Source organism: Misgurnus anguillicaudatus, chromosome 5 (assembly GCF_027580225.2).
Source record: "Misgurnus anguillicaudatus chromosome 5, ASM2758022v2, whole genome shotgun sequence".
Lineage (NCBI taxonomy): Eukaryota > Metazoa > Chordata > Actinopteri > Cypriniformes > Cobitidae > Misgurnus > Misgurnus anguillicaudatus.
In genome coordinates this window covers 20,738,769-20,760,628 of record NC_073341.2, presented here as the reverse complement: position 1 = coordinate 20,760,628, position 21,860 = coordinate 20,738,769, and the positions used below count along the sequence as shown (strand labels likewise).

The window sequence follows — 21,860 nt, the reverse complement described above, 5'->3', positions numbered from 1 at the left end:
CCACCAAACACTTCCGTGTTTTCCCTATTTAAAGACTGTTACATGAGGAGTTATACCAGTAAGTATGGTGCCACAAAATAAAACTTTTTTTTGTACCATAGGAATGAATGGGGCTAGGCTAAATGCTAACACATTCACAACGCGCTGTACTGTACAGTGCACACATTGAAAAAGATAGGTATGTATTCATTCGTCCAGGTTGAGGTAATAACATAGTTTAATATGGCAAAATGGTAGACTATTCCTTTAAAAGTGCATTTTAGTTCATATTCATGGTGTCTCAAAATAGCACAAATAAGTACACTTAGATGATCTTAAGAACATCTTAAGAAGTACTAAAGATGAATTTTTAGTATATTAAGTACAATATTAGTGTGCGAAAATAGAGCACTTTAAGTACACTATGGACGTGTACTACTTTTTCACCTGGGACACTACTGAAGCAACAGACTGTTTGTTGGAGCAGAGCAACTTGGAAATGAACAATTATCAGAGTTTGACAAAAGCGGTCAGTTGGACAGTAACATTGACTAAAACTTACTAAGATTTTGAATTAGAAATTATTTTGAGGAACAATGAAAATCTTTGTTTTAAAATAATATTTAAACCTGGTTTTATACAGAAAGTTTAAGAATTAATAAATTGTAAATTGTACAAAAGGTCAGATTTCTTTTTTTACTGACGTTCCTGGATTCTTTTCAATGCACGCTCGGAAAACATGAATCATATGGTTTTGCCAGTCCATGCCAAATAAAATGTGATTTGCAATTAAACAATCTTTAATTTAAAAATAAATTGTATAATAAAAGAAATCTTAGCATTTTTGGACCCCACTGTATGTTCAAATACATTATAAAATGCATATTATACAGTAATGTGCTTGTGTGTGTGTGTGTGTATCTCTGCTTCTCATCAGGCGGGCAGAATAATCAGGGCTCAGGAGATGGCAGACTCTTAGTCATTAAATAAATTAACTCTGCTACACCACCATCCCTCTGCGAGCGCGCAACTACGACCGTGCTCTGCATTCACATACACACACGTGCACAAATATGATGCTTTCATAAATATCTCAACCAAAAATACTGCTTAAATACCGCCAGCAAAAATGCAAAGTTTGCATTGGAATCAGCAGACGTACACATGCCAAAATATCCATATCCTCGCTCACTGTGTCAGACTGAAAGAGTGTCTAATTTAAGCAGGAAGTTGAGAAACGGCCTCTGTCCTCAGTGTTTAATCTTCATTTGCATGGGTTTGAATGCCCTACACCACAAGATTATTATTTTAAAGCCCAGGGCAAATTGAGAAAGCTGTGAAGTGCTATGGTAATAAAACACACACGCAATTTATCTATTTATATATTGCATACATATTAATTAAAGTGAAAATATTTGCTTGAAAATGGGCTTCTATCATAAGGATGTAGTTTTAACAGCAAACTACTTTACTACATCATCACAGTCAATATCTGATATGTCGAAATTCGCTGTGAAATCAATAAGCCCTCTACCAAACACTTCATACCGCTTGTCTGTCTGTTAACAATAGTACGTCTTTCACGAAGCTCATTGCTCCACTTCTAAAACTCTCAACTCTCGATCTTTGTAAGGCAGTCAAGGGAGTGAAAAAATCTCAAACTGTGCCACGTAAAACAAATCGCTATCAATCATTCTGACAGAGTTGCTGCTTATTTGAGAGGCAGAAGTGAGTTAAAAATCTAGCTGTCAGCAGAGTGGCCAGTGTCTAAACTCACACTTTACATTTCTGCAGCACATGCGCGCACTAAAGGCGCAAAAATGTAGCGTACATGGCCCTCTTATTTTCCTGGACCTAGATGAAACACAAGAAAGGTCGATGGGATACGTAGGAGGAGTGAACCGGGAGGCGTGCCGTGGCTGATTAAAAATGCATGCCATCACAGGCAGGACACAAGAGATAATGATACTGCGACCACAGTGTGTCGTCGAATTGGGTAGCCTACGCCTGATCCGACTTTGATGCGAAATGAAACCGCGCACTGTAACTTTGGAGATCAAAAAGAGGATTAAGTTATAGTTTCACAAAGGCGGTGGGGGGCATTTGATATTTGAGATCTAAATCAAAGAGCCGACGACTGAGGTACTGAGAAGGTTCAGTGGTTAATCAGCGGGAATATAACTTATGTTTCACTTCAAACAATCGATTTCGGGCACAAAATGCTTAATGCATTAATACTATATGTATTATATCAATGGCTTAATACGTATTAACGCTTAATGCATTTTGTAAACAAAAATTCAGTTCTCTTTCCCGTACACATCCGGGTTGCATTCACGGTGTTGTTAAGGGCAGATCCGTCTGCGTCAGAACCCTGCTGGGCACCGTGGAACAGCGTGTGTATTGACAAGGCTGAAAGTCTCAGGTCGCGGACATGCGGTTTCCTCTGCGCCTCTCTCTAAATAAGATTACTGCACCAGCCAGGAGAGGAGCAGAGTGCCAAGAACCCTGATTAAATGAATTAACAAGTAACTGAGGCGATGTCCCTGGGACCCAGCGGTTGCCAGAGAGAAAGAGAACCAGTGTGAGGGAAGAAAAATTGTGTGACAGTAATTAACCTCACTATCTTAACCGATATGAAGGCATGAATACATGGTGTTCAGAAAGTCGGATCTGATCAAATCCCTTGTGGTTTCCGTATGAATGATTATGCCTGTTTTTATTCAAGCGCTGTTTCACATTAGCTAGGGTTATACAGGCTAGACTATTTCATATTTGACTATTTTCAGGTTAGAGGTAAAAAAAATAAAACATTTGATTAATTACTAATATATATATATATATATATATATATATATATATATATATATATATATATATATATATATATATATATATATATATATATATGAAGAGTTTATGAAGAGCTAAATCCGTTTTTTCAATTGTTCAGAAATCTCATTTTTGGTTGTGCATTCCAATTAATATCAATTCAACTGCAGTTGGTTTGTTTTGATTTAAACCTTCATAACTTAAGAAATACAGCTAAGTAGCACCATAAAACAAAAAAATAACATGATAACATAATATGTTTGAATGGGTTTGACAAAAATGTAAAAAAAAGGATTTATCTCGCATTTATATGTATTTATATATTAATATACATATTAATATACATTTAATATACATTTGATTAATATTTGATTGAATTTATATATATATATATATATATATATATATATATATATATATATATATATATATATATATATATATATATATATATATATATATATATATATATATATATATACATACTGGGCTATACACAAATGCATATAGGCATCATCTCGCTATGTATTATATATAGGACGGACTGCACGATATTAAATAAACATTCAGTATGCAAAAACTTTTTTAATAAGCCGATATTTGAAAGTTTTGTAAATTACAACAATATAAAAAAAAAATTCAAAACTTTGAAATATATAACCAACATACAGAGCATGTGCTCTAACATCTAAGTGCCCGTCTATGTGCTCATGCATTGATCGAAAACATTTGACTATACATTACTTTTTGAAGTAATAAAAACAAACTATTGCTATATACCGTTTCATCAGGCCCACGTGCGGTGACGCGATAAGCGTCTGGTCCAAACTTTACGTCCGGTTTCTGTTTGTTTATTGGTCTGACTAGTTGCTGAAACTGAACTCTTAAACAAATACCTCGTCGAAAATAACAAATGTTTTGGGTTCCTGTGTAATCTACGTGTTGTTTAATTTGCTTGATATATAAATAAACTACTTTAAAATGACTTTGTTGTTATTTATTCTTCGCAGAGCTTACCGGAAGTTACGTGATGACCACGAAAACCGCGTGTTTATGGTGTTACTGCTGAAACCGTCTATATGCATATTGCAATATTTACATCTGTAATCATTTCAATATACCTTTGAGCCTTACAAATATATATATATATATATATACTGCACGCCTACTTTTTACTGACTGGTATCTGCATAAGCCATTGAAAACCCCATATACTGTAGGTCAACCACAACTGTCAACACCTCACTGAGACAGAAACACATCTAAGCTGGCAGAGGTTTCCATCCATGAGGACCTCTAACCACCAGGAACACACAACAAAGACAGCAGAGAGGTGAGAAAAGAAAGAAAATATACAGTGCAAGAAAGCCGAGGAGCGGAACCGAAGAGAAAAATAGAAATAATGTACTCGCGGGTGACCTCCGCATTCGACGAGAAAATAAAAGCCTGACCCGTTCCTGTTCTGCTTTTCAATCCCCATCAAAGTGCAGCAGAATGAAAGGAGCATGTTCCTGTACTCACTGCCATTAATCACTACTTTCCCAGGAGCTGAGTAAATATTCATTTCTGTCATACCAAACATCAGCAAGCATTGTTATGGTGCTGCACGCTCTTCATTTCGGTAACACGCACTGGCCAGGTTTCAACGAGCAGAGGAATTAAACAAGAGGAGAGGAACTGAATGAGGAGAAAACAGGAGAGGGATGGAAGAGAAAATGGGAATAGAAATAAAGTGAGAGGAGATGAATTAAATGAGAGAAGATGATGGAGAGAAGTGGCAATAAATGAGAGAAGAGATCTGGATTTGCTTTTTTTGGAGCACAGGAGAAAAAAAATGTAGAGAAATAGAAACAGTGAATCGAGTGAAAGAGCAAGATAAAGTAAAAGAGAGAGAGGGACTATCCCATGGGCTCTGACACCAATTAAGCCATTTCACCATGAGCCCCGAAAAGGATCTGCCCCCTCTCACTGAAACATGAGACAGCACCTAGCTTTGACTGGCCCTGCGCCATCTTTCCGTTGCTTCAGCTTACAAAAATGAACTTCAAGGGCTTAGGGTGAAGAGACGAGAGCAAGAATAAAAAATGAAAGAGAGAGAGATGCTATGTTTGGTTGAGGCTTTTTTAGACTACTTTAATATATGGATGTATAAAGATGAGAGACAGCATTATCCTCAAGCACGCTTCACAACCTGAATGTAAATCCAACTTGTTCTATCACAAATTAAATACAGTGCAGTCTTTATGAGATATACTCCCATGATCACAAAAACATGAGCATTTAAAATGGTAAAAAAGGGCATTAAATGTGAGCATTAACTTAAAACCCAGCGGTCAAAGTGAGCGATTGCATTAGACCGGATTCTTGATGTTAAATAAATAAGTGCAAATCAATCGATATCTAACCCCTCCAGCGATTAAATCCAAAGAATGCCTAGTAGTCGATTTTTAGAAACCACTCTTGAGGACGTTGCCCGACGTTTACATCTGCTTATAGTTTTTTTTTAGTCACCAATCGGCAGCAGGCGAAACGAGGCTTGTCAAACGGCGGCAGAATAACGCCAGCTTTGTTATGAATTAAATATTAGAAATCTTAACACAGCGACCAATAAGAATTATTTGCCTTGTTAAAGTAGCAGAAGACGCTGATTAAAATTTCATTGCATTGCAGTCTTTTTCCCATTTCTGCTTTCAATATATCATTGTAACGTATGAAAGGCTGAAGGAACAATGGCACGTGGGCTTCATTTCAGGAATGCAGATAGGCAGAGGAGAGGATTGAGCGGCGCTAGGGGAGAATGAGACCCTAAAAGGCTGCTTTAGGCTAAAGAATAAAACAGGGGGGCTTACACTTGACCCTAATTTTACCTTTAAAGAAAACATTTGGTTTCCTGCAAACTGGTGTGAGCCCTAAATATTGCATTGAGCAATATTGCGCACATTTATTGGATATTTCAAACACATTTCACTAATGTAAATTGCTATTAAAGTAGCTGAGATTATAAACAAAATTCAATATACAATCACTCAAAGTGATTTAAAAGTTAAAAGCATTATTTGCATAATACCAAAACTTAACAAAAATGAACACAATTTAAGGGCCCAATAAATTACAGCGAACAGTAAATGTGACTCTCCATTTACATATATAGTATACTTCGAGGTTTCTTCACAATGCAGTACTTCTGCCCTAGAAAAGCAAGTGTGCATGGACAAACACGGCTACACATGCATGTATGGTGTATGAGAATGTACAGACTTGCATCCTCTGCCCCTTGAGGAAAACTCTCCACTGAAACAGAGAAGGCTAATGAAATGGAGATCTATAAATAGCGATGTCATTACAATGAGAGGACCACTCTCCTCCCCATCCCTCCCACCTGACCCTCTTTGTGCTAATAAGCATTCTGACAGTGATGCAGGTTCTGGTGGATAGCCCGACCGTGCCGGGTCCAGCGACCGAAATATGAGGTGTGACCCAAGAACACCTATGTTGCAAAATGTATGCAAAAGCTTTGAGATAAGCAAGTAATGTAGTTATGTCAAATTTATAATCATGTCAGATTTATTTTCAGGTCAAGTATCTTAAATATCTATATTTATGGTGGCTACGGAAACCAAACCTTCTGGAATGATATATCAATAAACACAAAACCATTTCCTGCGATATCAAAAACATCTATATGTGTGTATATATATATAAAAACACATAGCTAGCCATCTACATCATGCCAATAACAAATGGGCCCCGTGTTAGACAGCGCCATACGAATTGAGTTACACAAATAACCTATCGAGAACGTTTGGCCAATGTTAGCATAGCTCATCACATCACGCTTTGCTCCGTATGCGAGACAAACACTGCTGTGGGTGGATGGTTGTTTCATGGCTTTTACGCCCCGGTGACAAAATTATTGATGACAACGCATCACAAATTGCACTTATTTCATATACAGATGACAGGGCGAGGGGAGATGTAAAATATTAAAACAGCGGCGCCGGGTGGGAACATTTACTCTTTCTTTTTTAAATGAAAATTTAATGTTTCAATACAGAGCACAATTTAGTTAAACGGCAAAGGATAGCTGACAATTCAAAGGTGATGTGAGATTCATCAGAGGTTTGCATCAGTCACCATGTCTGAGGAACATAAGTGTGTGTGTTTGTGTAGAGAGAGGATGTGTGCGTTTGGTGACATTGGTCTGGGGCTTCGTGGGGAGGTAAAATGGGGTAAAAAAAGTCAACATAAATACCACAACTTCCTAGAATATTAGACGTATTTCTATCCCAATAATAAAACAATGAGGTTGTGAAAATGCTGCTCTGATTGGCCAGACCCCAGTCTGATCTCCATCAACTATTTTATGTCAGCTTCTTCACAGACATGCTAGAAAAGCAATCTGAAGTCGGAGATAATTAAATGAAACATGGGCTTGTGTTACGTGGGGTAGAGCGGAGAAGGGGTAGGCTGTGCGTGTGTGAGCGCTGGAGAATCAAGAGGCAATTTATGAAAAAGACAAGCAAATAAAAGACAATGTGGCTAATAGCCATACAGATGCTGGGAAGGTGGACATTTCCTCTCTTAAAGAAAAGACCACATACAGGGAAGCACTGCAGTGGCTTATTAAAACTCTTCCCTATGTCACACTTTCTATCACAACACTTTCCTTTTTATTGAACCCAGAGGAGGCTCAGGTGATGTAGACAACCCATCACATATTCACCTGAAGCTTACACATTAAAAAATAAAATAAAGGCAAACCTGTCAGAGCGGTGGCCTAGCGGTTACCATACGCCTTATATACACCGAGCCAGGGTGCTCATGTGGGACACATAGGTTCACATCTGTCCAGTGTCTGTTTTGTGTCTATTTCATGTCCCTCTTTTGTCTCTTTCAAAAAACATATACATACGCCCGTGCAAATGTGTTCACTTTTCTAGCTACTGTATGTCTACTCGCATGTACAATGGGAATTTTCATAATAAATCAGGGATAATTTAGGAGACCGTAATTTTTATGGCAATTCCCATAAAGGCTTATTTGCATAACGAATGTGACACAGAAAACGGAAACAAAAATGGAGAATAGGTCAAGAAATCATTTTGATGTGAATGCATTTGTCTGCACTTGTGCCTACACGCCATATTTGGCCAGACAGTGCCACATTGGCAAGATTATCCTCATAGGTGTAAAAATATGACTAAACAAAGGTACAGAGCACAAACATTTCATCTCAAAAGACAAATATGCATGTTTTCTTTCTCTTTAGCCTGACATACATCCTTAACCATACTGTTTATTTTTTTATTCTTTGATCTGCTATTTGCTTTTCATGCACACCTTCTGAAAGCTCAAAGCAAAGGTTTCTATGGTCCTCGTGAAGGCAGATAGCAGCCACCCTTCCTCGATTTCAAACACCAGGTCTAGTAAAGGCAAGAAACGGAGAAAGAGAGAGAAAGCGAGATAAAGAGAGAGAGAGAGAGAGGCCACAGCATTCAGGCGTCCAGACACCCTGCTGAGCAAAAGCCATTCTGCCTTGCTCTATCTTGTCACTGCAGACGCATCGCTGGGGCAGACGGGAACAAAAAACCAGCCCAAAGTCAATTGTCTCCACCGCTGAATGGCTTTCTATTGCAGGCTGCATACATTTACTAGGGCATTTATGAAAAAGAGGCTGCGCTATTGTAACTAAAGGCGAGAGAGGAAGGCGATGCTCGCTAATATTTACTTTGGATCTTAATGACCGGGCTCGTGATGATGTCATAAAGAGACCGAGAGGCACAGTTTTGCACCTACTGAAATATAGATCACGAGCCGCAGTCGATTTTTCATAGTTTCATGGTTAAGTGCTCTTTTGTTATTTTATAATTACCAAACAATTAATGAGTATGTTCTCTCATTAATTAATAAATGTGTAATTATGCCGTATTATAACGAGCCGTCGGGTTTAGCCTATAACGTAATAATCCGATCAAAAATATTAACGTTGATATTGTAAACATTTCCTCTATATACTACTGTACTTAACGGAATGAAAAACGATAAAAATAAATACCAAAAAACAAAATGATAACAATACAAGTAATAACAACAATAACCCAGCAGATGTCAAATTAACTTCAGGGTAGATTTAGTTGGCTCATTACCGCTTTGTCGGGGCGCCTCAAAATGAATGGTCCCCGAGGGCTTAAGAAACGCTTACTCTCGAAATCCTTGCATTCCATTTTTTCAAGGTAATGCTTTTAGCCAGCCTTGCATGTGGTTAATTACGACGGTGGCTACAAATTAATTCAGCCGGTTCAGAGTGCACAAAAAACGGGCTTGAAGATAACAACACACTACTCTTTACTGAAAAATAACCACTGTGTGTGTGTGTCTCTGTGTGCATGAAGGTAACAGCACAGCGGGGGCCACACTGCTGGCTTCCTGCGGTCTCTCCTCCAGACCTCCCGTTTCTGAACTTGATGAGTCAAAGGTCAGAAAAACAACAAGTCAATAGGCAGGCAGTCGCCGGCGAGCCTGCAAACAAGAGAAGCGAGAAGCCGAGAGAGAGAGAAAGAAGAGCCTATGATTTTGGCCCCGTAATAGTTTTCTGTAATCTCTCTGTATTGATTAAACCTCACTTCAGGACGGAGTGTTGCTTCAGAGCGCACCTAACCCCCCCATACTCTCTTTCCTGGTCAGAAATGCCATATGGAGGTAATCTTTCACCTTTGTTATTCCTCGCCGCATCTGCCACTGCTGCCGGCAGCCCTGCTCTCTACCGGCGGCGAGAAAGCAAACAACCCGAGCGCGAGAGGCCCCCCCTCGCAGGCGCACGTACGCTGACTGATTAGCACACAGTCGCCCCAGCAGAGGTCTTCCTCGATTCGCCGCCGCACCTCTGTATTCCCTCTCGGAATAAACCAGACAAGTTTATTCTCTTGTACGAAAATCTTTTCACCTTTCCTTGCCTAGGTCTTCTGTAAACCAGCTCCATGGAAAATCACCCAAAATTATCTGTTAATTACGCCACCAAATAAAAAAAGTAGGCATACACATCTGCATACATACACGAATTTTGCAAGAAAAAGTTGTATGATAAAATATATTTAGCTATCACGGGGTGAATCTCGGCCCATATAAAAAAAACGACACAAGCGTGAGACCTCAAAAAAAAAACAGATAGGCTACCTGGAGGAAAGTGACAGAGAGATGGAGACCGAAAAAGACACTGAGAAAGCAAAAAACAGCATCTGCTCACAAAAAAATGATTTTCAAGCATTCTGCCACATTTCCTTCATTTGATTCATTTAAATGCAAAAGCGAGAGAAAGTGGAAGGAAAAAACAAACCCCTCCTGCTAAAAACACTCAATTTACTGACAGGCAAATGACTTCACGCTGCCACTTAATCTCATTTCTTGCATAATGCCCTCTAATTAGCATATCAAAGTGAATTAATACTTCTAGGGCATTAGCAATGGGGAAATCTACTCAAGGCCTCCAGTAGCAGTTAGCGTTGTGCCAAGAAGGCTCCCCAACACTACAGGCAGCTTTGCATTGCAAAACGCTTCTATCCATTTATCCGCCATGTATGCATCTCCCTCCTTTCCACCCACAGTCTCTCTCTCTCACATCATTTCACCCAGTGACTCTTTGAAAAAGAGAAATTTTTCATGCCAATTCTCCGCAGTGCCCCGAGGCCCCCACGAAAACATCTCAAACCTATCGGCCCGACACGACTTTGAATTTGCGGTAATCTGCGGTTAATCTGACAATTAACTCAGCGTGTTCATTTGTCAACATAGCAGTTGTCTTTCACAACCTTCAGAATGAGTGATAAGTGAGATCCAGAGGCCCTCCGCACATCTCCCCTCAACGCTGTAAATGTGTAACATTCTCACCCCTCCAGCGATGGTGACATGACGATTATGCCGAGAGAAACGTCTAATGTTCAGATAGTCGAGGCAAACACGAAATCTAGGGTACGCACTCAGACACGCTCATAAACCTATTACATACCGACGTGTGGACACACACGCACACACATACGCTCATGCAACACATCATCTCTCTTCACTCTCTACACAAACAGATCTACATACAGTGCTTTTCCTTCTCACTGTTTACATAGTTACAGTACAAACACTTCAGGTTTGATTTACCCTTTTTTGCCTTCAAGCCCCCTTTGCATCTGATCCAAAAGCAACAATGAATGTTTCATCTTTTCAAAGCTCCGCTACGATTCACAAATAAAAGGCCAAGAAACTTTTTCATACATCAGCCCTGGCAGTTGTTAGTATTTTCTCTTATTGTATAAAGAGAGATAGATTAAGCAACGTCTGCATGGAGCAAACTGTACAATATCAAAATCACACACACGCACAGTTCGACAATAAAAAGTATTAACGTCAAAAAAACGCAACTGATAACCACTAAATGTTATAAGATGAGTTGTGATGTTAGCAACCAGTTATGATGTAACTTCGAAGCTTTGTTATTGAGCACTTAATAAAAATGAGCTAGTATAAATTATCTCCACGGTGATCATAAATTGTCCGCACTTTACGGCACGCAAAGCAATTCACCATATACATGTATGTGTGCCCAGACCGTGTGCAAGGCGTCTGATAACTTTGAGAAATTAAATTATATTCACATGTAATAGTTTTCACAATTTTCACAATTTTTCTATTTCGACTCTTAACACGCAAACCCTCTCGCAGGACAGATTACCTCACTGTAACGGTATCAAACCTTAAAACAGACCCTCAACCTCTCATTTCTGCAGAACCACATCTGTTGAGTACGATAAGCGAAATGTACATACTACTCTGACACTATAGGTGCGCATTAGGTATGTGTGTGGCGTGTGTAAGAAAAAAAACTCACAAAAAATGTGTTTGGCTGAGAAACACAAGGAGCAGCAGTAGCAGAATGCTTATCAGTGGAAGTCACTCTTATCAGTCTGATGAGACAATGTCCTTCAACGAGCCCATGGAGAAAAAAGTCTCATAGTAAAAAGAAAAAAAAGAGGTGGATTTCTCGTAAAAATGCCATCATATTGCAGGTAGATCTGAGAAGTGCTATTTAACCCAATTGCCTCTTTTCAAAACAACATTCTAAGCCAATACTATCTCAGTCATCCCTTGTTTTTGCATCTTCTCTAATTATCCTACTGCATGCATGATTTTACAAAGCAGGAAATAATGAAAAGCAACTTACATGTACAAAGTAAAAAAGCGCAAAATATAATGCTTGAGAGTTCAATTGTGAGTTAAGAAACAAATTAGCAGAGAGAAGCTTGTTAGGAAATTAGTCCGGATGCGTTGAGAAGGAAAAAAGAAACCATTCAAACAGGCAGCGTCAGAGGGATTACCCGAGATTACAGCAAGTGAGCTAGTAAACAAGCTCATTTAAATAATTAGCATACTTAGGGACTCTACTCTTTATGCATATTTAATTAGAGCTATAATGTAATAAGGGACATAGGTGTATTAAACGAAACATGATAGGTGCACATGGAAACTCAGTCAAAGCTGCAGGTGGGTTTAAAATAATTACAATTTACGTGCAATGCAAAAACAGAGGGAATAAGAGTTTCTTATAAATAAAAATACAATTCACAAGCAGTCTTTTAAATGTGTTTGCTAACTTTTATCTGTATTCTGTAAAACAATAACAAGCACTGTTTAAATGGAAAAATAGAATTTACAAACACATACAGACAAAAAGGCCAGTCACAAAAAATCTGTGTTTTTGTGAGAAAAAAAAATATAACAAATGTACTGACAGTTTTAATGGTCCAGTAAATATTAAATGAAATATCCAAGAACACCACATCCTAAAACACCATATCCTAATACTTTTTGGAGATACAAATGTAGTCTTGTCAGATGGGCTACAATTACAACGTGTAGAAATAATTTCTTTTCTGTTCCTGGACAGACATAAAGAACTGCTCAAGCAGATCGGGCATTGGAGCAGGGCCTTGCCCTCCCGCAGTCGAGACCTCCAACGGCCGAGAAGTTCATTAAGTTTTATGATCTTCCTCTAGTCACTTCTGCTTATAAGCCACACAAAGGCCACAAATCTGGAAAAGCACTGTTCTGCCTGCCACCACACTGAGATGCAATAAACACATGAACTTATATTCCAATGCCACTAAAATGTTGTGTCTATCAGTTCAAAAACTAGACTTTAGTATGTAAAATGATCAGCTCATTGCTTTTCATCAATTACATGAAATGCTTTGAAATGAGTATGAGCCTATAAATATTGATATATTATTAATGAAATAAACTATATTAGCATACATTTATAATAATAAATAATTACATTTTTAAATAAAAGTAAATTTATAATTTTAACATGCTACATGATGTCAATTCTTAAAACCAACAATAAGAGTATCAGTAAAGACAAACCCACAAAGTTCTTATTTGGTCCAATTGAGTGCGCTTGCCATGGTGTTTTAGGCTCACCTTGTGCATTTCGGTCTGCTATTCTCCTTCCGCATTATCCCAAAATATATACAGCACATTCCTGGTAAAAGCCCTTTAACTAAATGTCTCTCTGGTTATGTGGTCATTCTCCCTTTATACCTGCATAATAGGAGAACGCGCGCGCCTTTGCACTCATTCTCGCCATATCACGCGCGTGTGTTAACCGTCCCTTTAATAAAACCGGCGGCTGAACATAGAGGAAAAACTGCACATTAAATTACATTCACTAACCTATTGGATGTACCGAATTGATTCCGTGTTTCAACGGGTGCTGATTTCACCCTCAAAGAAAAAAAACTATCTTTTGGGAGACAGTGACATATGCTAATGCTGGTGTCATTGGGGCAGGCGGTATTGGTAACGCACGTGCTGAATTGATGTTGTATCTGTCACTGGACTTCATTTACAAACTATTTTAGTGTGTCATGAAAGTGAGGACAAAATATTTCTGTTTGTGAGCATGGAGATGCGCTCATGTTTAGGCATATTATTTTTAATATTTTACAAATGGTATATCTTTTCTAAACACACACACGCACAAAGGTATGTGTGGTCACACACACATGATTCGTGAAAAACTTCAAACGCACAAGATTTTCCCCTTTGAACTTGCAAGAAGAACCAACAAAAATAACTTATGTAAATCGCGTTAATTTAATTGTTCATAGACATTGTCAGTCAGCTCAATGCTTAATGTTGGTATATTCACATACTAAAATATAATTGTAAAAAATAGCATACTTAAAGATCTTCACCAGTGATTGTAATGACCAAAACTGTACATTTTAAAATCCCAACTGTACGTTTTAAAATCTCTTTCTTACAAGTCAGACTCACGTCAAACTACATAAATGGGCTCCTATCAATAATAAATGACACGCCGACTGCTTTTAGCCATAACAAGTCCTTTTAACCAATAATGAAACCAACATGCCTTGCGTTTTTAAACGACATAACCAACCTTCACAATTTGGTGGAATTCGGGCAATAATTAACTGCGTGTCCGCCGATATTGCCAATAATGGTCTAGTAAAATGGTCGCATAATTAGGCAGAGGAGCGCAGGAACCGGACCGCTATCCGAACCACATTTCTGAACAAGCGTACTATAAGATTAAACAAAACAAGCTTGATCTACAGCATAAACACCCTACATAACATGCCCCAATAACAAATACACAATATCCAGATGATGCGTAATTTACAATCAATTCACGAGGGGTTTTGAAAGATTAAATGGATGGTGTGAGAAGAGCGCGCTGTAAACAAGGGTAAATGACCGGGGTGCTTCTCTCGTGCACGGCAGGCGCTCAGTTCAGCCTCACGGTGCAACGGAGGAGATGCAACGCAGAGGGGAATTGGCTCATTGTCTTTTTCGCAGTCTTATGCTGGCAAATGCAATTATTGCTATCCATTTTCAGATCTGAGAATCAGAAACGGGATGCTTAATTTGGCTCAGTGCAACTGGATCCCGCAGACGAGCAAATAAAAAGCACCAGTAAAGATGGCGGTGTCTAAAGGATTAGTGGCATTGTACTGTTGCTTTTTTTCCTCACGAGATGTCTGTGCGTAATTTTGCCTTTGCATTATCTTACCTGTTTTCTCTTTGATCTCGCAGAGCACACTGAAGAGGGCAGGCTTCATTCTGTGACAGTTCAGTCCATGTTTCCTGTGCCATTTGGGAGCAAGAGATAAGATTGATATATAGTCACTTAAAACTCATAATTCTGTCCCATTAAAAGTTTTGTGGTCATTCAGTACTGAATATGAATTTCCCGCGAAACTGAATAATTGTGATAGACTATTGACAAACGCATGTGGGTAAAGATAATGGTCAGGTTTTATTACAATAGAAGTTTTAAAAAGCTATAAATAAAATAAATACAGATTATTTATTTAATGCTAAAATAAGGTTTAGGGATTGTTCACAAAGGTTTCTTGTGCTAACTTAAGGGCCGTAGAAGGCCTCTTTGGTTCAATAGATAAAAAGTGTTATGTTCAAACTTTTAATGAGATGCCCACATGTGCTCACTACTTTCTCTGTGTATTATTGTCAATGTGAAGGTCAAAGAGACCATTTAAATATTACAATACACACGTGTAGGTAAAAGTATTGTTATATTCATCTAAAATTTCTATGAATAACTTTGGACTTTAATTGTGTTATTTTAACCTGTAAAACTGCCAAAAGAGATTTCCAATGCAAAACATGAAGGCGTGAAACTCTTTTCCTAGGCTACATTTGTAAAAACATCAATGTTAGTGTTTTCATTAGTGGAGGGCACTGTATAATAAAAGTTAACTGAATTGGTCTTTAAGGTAATGTGTAAATGACAGCATATTAAACCATTTAAAAGAAACGTGACTATGAGACTTTTTCATCAAACCAGCCACAATGAAAACATTTATATTTAAATTGCACCAACTTTGCTTGCGCCTCGTCCAGGCTTTGGTCGGTGATAGTCATGATTTGATGCAGAATGTCACCGATGTCTTGTTTTCTTCCATCACCATCGGTTCCGTCGTGTCCATGTGGAGGCGGCAGAGCCATGCCTCCCTGTACCGAGTGACCAGCTAGGCTGACACCGCCGAGAGCCTGCATGATCCGGGCTTGCTCGTCCATATTCCGCCGCAACACAATCAATGCGCTTCTGCTCAGTCACTGAGATAGATGAAATAAACTCGAATAATGCACATGCAAAAAACAACTTGATTATTGCATGTGCGGTGTTTGATGGGTCCGTATCATGTACAAAATATTGTCCGTGCGCGCAACGCAGCAAATGCAATAAATCGCGGATAAAATATAGTGAAATTGATGTCCCGGGAATCACTTTATGGAAAAGATTTAAATCGTCTTTGATCCTCTTGTAATAATGTCCATTGGAGAAAAATTAGTGGTGGTATTTCTTGTCTATTATTTAGGTAAACTTCAGCGTTCAGGTGACAGTGTTTGCCCGTTCAATCCTGTCCGAATCTTCATGCCAATTTGTCTTTTTCTTTGAAGAGCTGGATGTGATTGTTGAGGCTCCTTTGCAGATCTCTGGAATTCTTATTTGCTGTCTTCTTAGGATAATTACGCCTTGTGCACTTCTTGAAAACTTGGAGAAATCCTTGGTATCACAAAGAGTTGCAAACAAAACATCCCAATGTCTCTGATGGAATCTAACAATTAAGCAAAATTTTTAATTTTGCAATTAAAAAATAAACGCACAGAACGCATTGAACATAATTATGTGGCAAAGTGTTACCTCTGAAAAGAGTTTCCAAAAATAAAATCTGAGAAAATAAATGAAGTCAACTGAAATAAATTAAATCATCAGCACCGGCGATCGGAAATATAAAGAGTGTAGGAAAAAATATAAAAACGTATAAAAAGTTTTCTCAGTTTGAGTAGGGAAAATAGAAAAACTGGCGAAAAAATTAATCACGCGCCATAAAGCGATGCGCAAAAATATCTGCTGGCTGAAATTTATGAGTCGAGCGCGCGGGCTGTGTGTGCTTTATGTTGTTTGATGGCAGCAGTAGTGAGCGATTGACAATGTGCCAATGCCATTCACTCAGTGCAGACGTGTCAGAGGAGAAAAAAAGATACAAAATCGACATCAAAATGCACGCTCCGCCCTGCAGAGGAGGGGTCTCGGATTCTTGTCACTTCTCGCCGGAGCCCCCCGAAAACAAAATGCCAGTTAGCTACTAATGATACTGGTGGTGATGATAATGATGAGAGCAGAACATCAAATCAAAAGCGTTTAAGTCCCTGCTTTACGTGTGCCTCATTTCAAAGCGTGCCCGTGTACTCAAATGCCGTTACAATCTCAATAAAACAAACAAAAGGCAGTGCATAGCCGGAGTTTTATATTGTCTGATTCAAAACTAATAATGAATTGCACGGGCACCCTCGCTTCCTTACACCACAGTATGGTCGCCTCCGACAAGCCGTGCTTGCAGGGGCAGGCGAGCAGAGGACATGTTTATAATATTGGAAACAAACGACTCGAACCAATCAGCGAGGCCCAACGTTTGAGTGACGGCGCGCACGGCCAATGCGTGACTCCCACTGGCCGCCAGCACCCTCCTTCGGAGCTCAATACCTTTGCTACGGTTGTACAGAGAGATATCAACTTCTGATTGGTCGTTGCCAAGGGTGACATCCACTGCACAAGCAGGCGGCGCTGCGCAGCGCTCCTCGGCAGTTGCTATGGTAGCAGACTGTTCTGTGAGCTTCAGGCTTGAGATACATTGAAACATATCTGCGCCTTCCTCCGGCGTGGCTACGCTTTTTGCATACGCCTTACTAAGCTTTTTGTGGCCACTGTGTTTTTGATATCAACGCTTGACGTGCTCGTGTATTTCTCGTGTGAAATACTTCATCTTTGGTTAACGGCTTAAAAAGCAACTGAGTGTGCTTGCTACTTTTCATTATTTCAGTCTTGCAAACATGCATTGGTATTGTTTGCCCCATACAAGTGCAGTTCAGCAATGACAACTATTCTTTTTAAAATAAGAATACATCAACAGTTTGTATGCATTTATTATTATTATAATAATCATTATTATTGTTATTATTTTAAAACTGTCTAATTTTTTATGTTTGTTTGTTTTAATCAAATAAGTTGCTATTTCTTTCAAACTTTGATACTAATTAATTTTTCTAAATCATACAAAGAATATGCTTTTTTGTCACATCAAATGAAACGTTTAAGCTTTTATGTTACAAATGTAATTTCGTAGTATTTATTTTTCTGTAGATATGAAATAATCTGACTGTTGCACCCAACAATTCTGTGTATCACTGCACAGCACCCTTAAACATGTTTAACTTTAAGTGTGTCTCATTTCAAAGGCTGCATCCTTCAGAGTTGTCAGGATTTCCACCATGCCTGTCACAACAAAACTACATTTCCCATGATCCTTCCTGTCCATCACTAGCTCGCTCTGATTAATCATCACACCTGTTAGTCACCAAGCTTCATCAGTAACCCTCGCTGCATCCCAAACCGCCTACTTCCATACTATATAGTATGTAAAAAGCACTACTTCCCCTATATATAGTATGGAAGTAGGCGGTTTGGGACGCAGTGCCTATTTAAAGACAAACCCTATGCATTGTTTAGTCACATCTTGTTCAAGGACATAACTATTCAAACTTATTAGGTCTTACCTGGCTACTTACCTTGCATGCTTACACTTTTTAAAATAATTTGTTAAAACAACACATGTTGTGTCTGGTTAAGGACAACACATTATATTATAGACACATCTTTGTTTTAACACATCTTGTGTTGTCACTTTTATTTATTTATTTGAACACAAAAAAACAACAACACGAAATGACACATAATGTGTTAAAATAAAACAATGTGTTGAATAGAATAACACAAAATGATGTTTTAAAAATTTAGCCAGTCCTCAGTGTTGGCGATCTCCAGCCAGCTTAATGCAACAGCCAGTACTTGCTATCAGAGGAGATCTGTTCTCATTTAAGATAAGTTATCAAGACGTGTTTACATTTCTTTACCTGTCTGTTTGTGAATAAAACCATGATTATATCCATTCTGAGTCTTCTCCTTATGTGCATGTGACAGGGTGTCGCATTCAAAGGGTGCATACGTCATCTAATTTCAGAAAGTCGGACACTCTGAATGCGACCTTCAAATGCAACCTTTTGTAGGAATTTGGAGGATGCATGAGATGTATCCTTTGCTGCTACAAATAACCCACAGTTCCTTGGGTTGCAGCAAACTTTATTTTTAAAAAATATAATGGGGCTGACAGGTGTAAATACAGGCGACTTTAGTAGATAACCTTAAATTACACATAAATTAAGCACCTTTATTATATCAAGAACACTCTCAGAAAAAGTTAAGTTGTATCTTTTTGTCACTGGGACGGTAACTTCTAAAAGGTACAGATATTGAGGTATCAGTGTGTGCCGTAATATCTACCTTTTACATACAAAAGTGTACTTTTTAAAAAGGTACCCCAGTGACAACTTTTGTACCTTCATGTACCTTTATTCTGAGAGTGTAATATAAAACTATAAAAACTGTTTAGACTATTAAAGTAATGCAGTTTTTCCTAAAAAAAAAAAAATCATGAACACCAATTTATACTGTATTCTTCTTAATATTCTCCTCTGTCTCTTTAACAGATATCTGAAGTATATATCCTGAAAACATTGTTCATTAAAACATGTAAACAACTGAATTTCAAATTGCATTACAAATTGAGAAATAATTTTCCTTTATTTAACGTGTGCGAGAGTGTGCAAGTGCTGTAAACGTGTTGTCATAGCGACGTGATGCTTCCTGTTTTTTTCTGCTCGTATTATGTCCTACGAATGATGTCTTGTTTAATTCCAAGTTAAGGCCCCTCATATACTGTACCACATCCTTCAGAGGATTCAAAGTCACAGCTACTGTATTGTTGCTGTCCACGGTCGGTCAAGACTATTTTTCTTGCAGAAGGAAAGTTTTTACTGATTTTACTTCATGTCACGCCATGCCTAACTATGCTCTTCAGCTATAACTTATTTCACGATACAGCACAGCCTCTCGTACTTATTGCTTTTGCATCAGTGAAAAGTCTAACATTGGCAAGGTACACAGTATGTATTTGTGACAAATAGCACTAAAAGCTTGTTATCTTAGGGGAACCGTTTTTGGTGCTATGTAGCGCCTGTAAAGCATGAAGAACCATCCGGGGGTGATATAGCACCACTATAGCAACAGATATGGTTCTACAGTATATAGCACAATATGGTTCTACACAGGTGCTATATAGCACTTAAAATGGTTCCTCTATGATTACAAGCCACAGTAGAGGTACAGTAATACACTTTAGCAGGGTTGCACTTTTGACATGACAGCCTCTGATGTAATGGGACTAATTACCAAGAATCAGAGGTACATACAACGGAAACAGAGCTGTTAATTTTTGCACAGTACGAAAGTCAATCAGACACCCTTCCAAAACAAAAGCAAAAACATGTGATGCTACGCTGAGAATTTGTGAAAGCTGGCACCAGAAAGTCCCGTTTCATATAGTGCATGAACTGACGGAAGGCCCTGTGGACCGTCTCCATCACCGACACATCAACACGGGAAATTAACACAGGCTAATTAAAGAGTGAATAATCAGATATGCAGAAAATCAAAACTTCCTCTGGGATAAGCCGGCTGAGGATAAACAATAGAAGAAGTACAGAAGAACACGCCTGAAGGTTTGAGAGCCTGGATTTCTTCATGATTTTGATCACACAAACCTTATTTTTGTGTGCTTGGTGGATGTCCAGAAGACGTTAAATGTGACATTTTGGCAATGTGATTTATGTATTTTGATGTAAAGTTTCATTTATTCATACTAAATGCACAAAGACTGGTTTTTAATTTATTCACAGCAGCGCCAACAATACAGATCAAACAGTGGAATTTATAGTGGCATATTTGCTTAAACTCTTGTGTATGAATAGGTGTTCAGAGCAATTGATTAAATTCTTCGGGTGCAATAAGTGGGTGATATATTAGTCATGGATCACGTTAACGCAGTTACTGGATCCTGAGCAAGAATAATGAGCTCACCTTTAATTAACCATTTCACACATATCATGGAGTAAGACAACAGAGCCCTGTAATTCAATTGTTTTGGCTGCGACACAGTGCACTGTGCGTGTGCATTTGCATCGCATTGAGTTTCAACTTAATTCTTACATAAACATTATCATTTTTATTTTTAGTGTGTAAACGATTCAAATTTAATGCTGTGTGACCATCGGATTCATTTTTAGGTTTCTAAAAGTATGCAGTAATCAGTTCTGTGTTAAACATTACATGCATTTGGATACGCTTTATTCTTTCATACAATTGTTGTATGGGAATCAAACCCACATTCTTTGCTCTACTAATGCAATGCCCTACCCACTGAGCTACAGTAACATGTTTGCCATGAATTGAAGCATCAATATATTTTAATGCTCATTCATGAACAAGTCGCTGCAGAAGCTGCAGCAGGAAGCGTCTCGCTCTCTCACGCTCTCTTTTTAGCAAGCTGTGTGGTTCCGCTCTTTCATATTCACTTGACCTTGAAGCATCAGCCCAGCACACTCCTGAGTTTAGTGAATGGAAGTCCCAGACCCACTGCATTTATCACTGAAATACTGTGCTGTCAGGTGGCTCTGTATACCTGTCACAAAGGGCTCAAAGGAACAGCTCCAGATCCTCTCCTCCACAACGCCATGATTCTTCATTGCCTTGCGTTGCATCCCTTTTCGCCATTGTTTTCAGCCGTATGTCAACATAATTCATTTTCCCAAGTATGACAGCAAATCTTTTGGTGGGAGGGAAAAAGACACAAGTTTATTGTGGTCCCGGTGCCATGTTTACATAATGACATAAACACAGTTTGTATTATTGGCCAGTTACCGCTTACTTGTTTCTTGAAAAGTGAATTTAGGTGAATGATTCATAATTCGACAGAAGGGGAAATGTTTGTATGGTCTAAACATTTGGAAAGTGAATACGGAAACAGTATGGGGATATACACTCACCTAAAGGATTATTAGGA

The 21,860-nt window shown here is 38.5% G+C and overlaps 1 protein-coding gene across 9 annotated transcripts in view; it reads right to left on the bottom strand.

Annotated features, from left to right (window-relative positions):
- Window positions 1-17,315, bottom strand: part of pbx3b (pre-B-cell leukemia homeobox 3b) — a 78,731-nt gene extending 61,416 nt beyond the window's left edge. The window contains exons 1-3 of one of the 9 annotated variants that reach the window (XM_073867729.1): window positions 16,547-17,315; window positions 15,722-16,460; window positions 14,891-14,970 (exon numbers count right to left, since the gene is read on the bottom strand). In XM_073867729.1, the coding sequence (XP_073723830.1) occupies window positions 14,891-14,970; window positions 15,722-15,918 (277 nt within the window). In that variant the 5' untranslated portion in view covers window positions 15,919-16,460; window positions 16,547-17,315. Of the gene's footprint in view, window positions 1-14,890; window positions 14,971-15,721 lie in introns of all 9 variants that reach the window. The other 8 variants (XM_073867728.1, XM_073867730.1, XM_055167936.2 and 5 more) reach the window with 8 other exon arrangements.
- Between the last annotated feature and the right edge of the window lie 4,545 nt (window positions 17,316-21,860).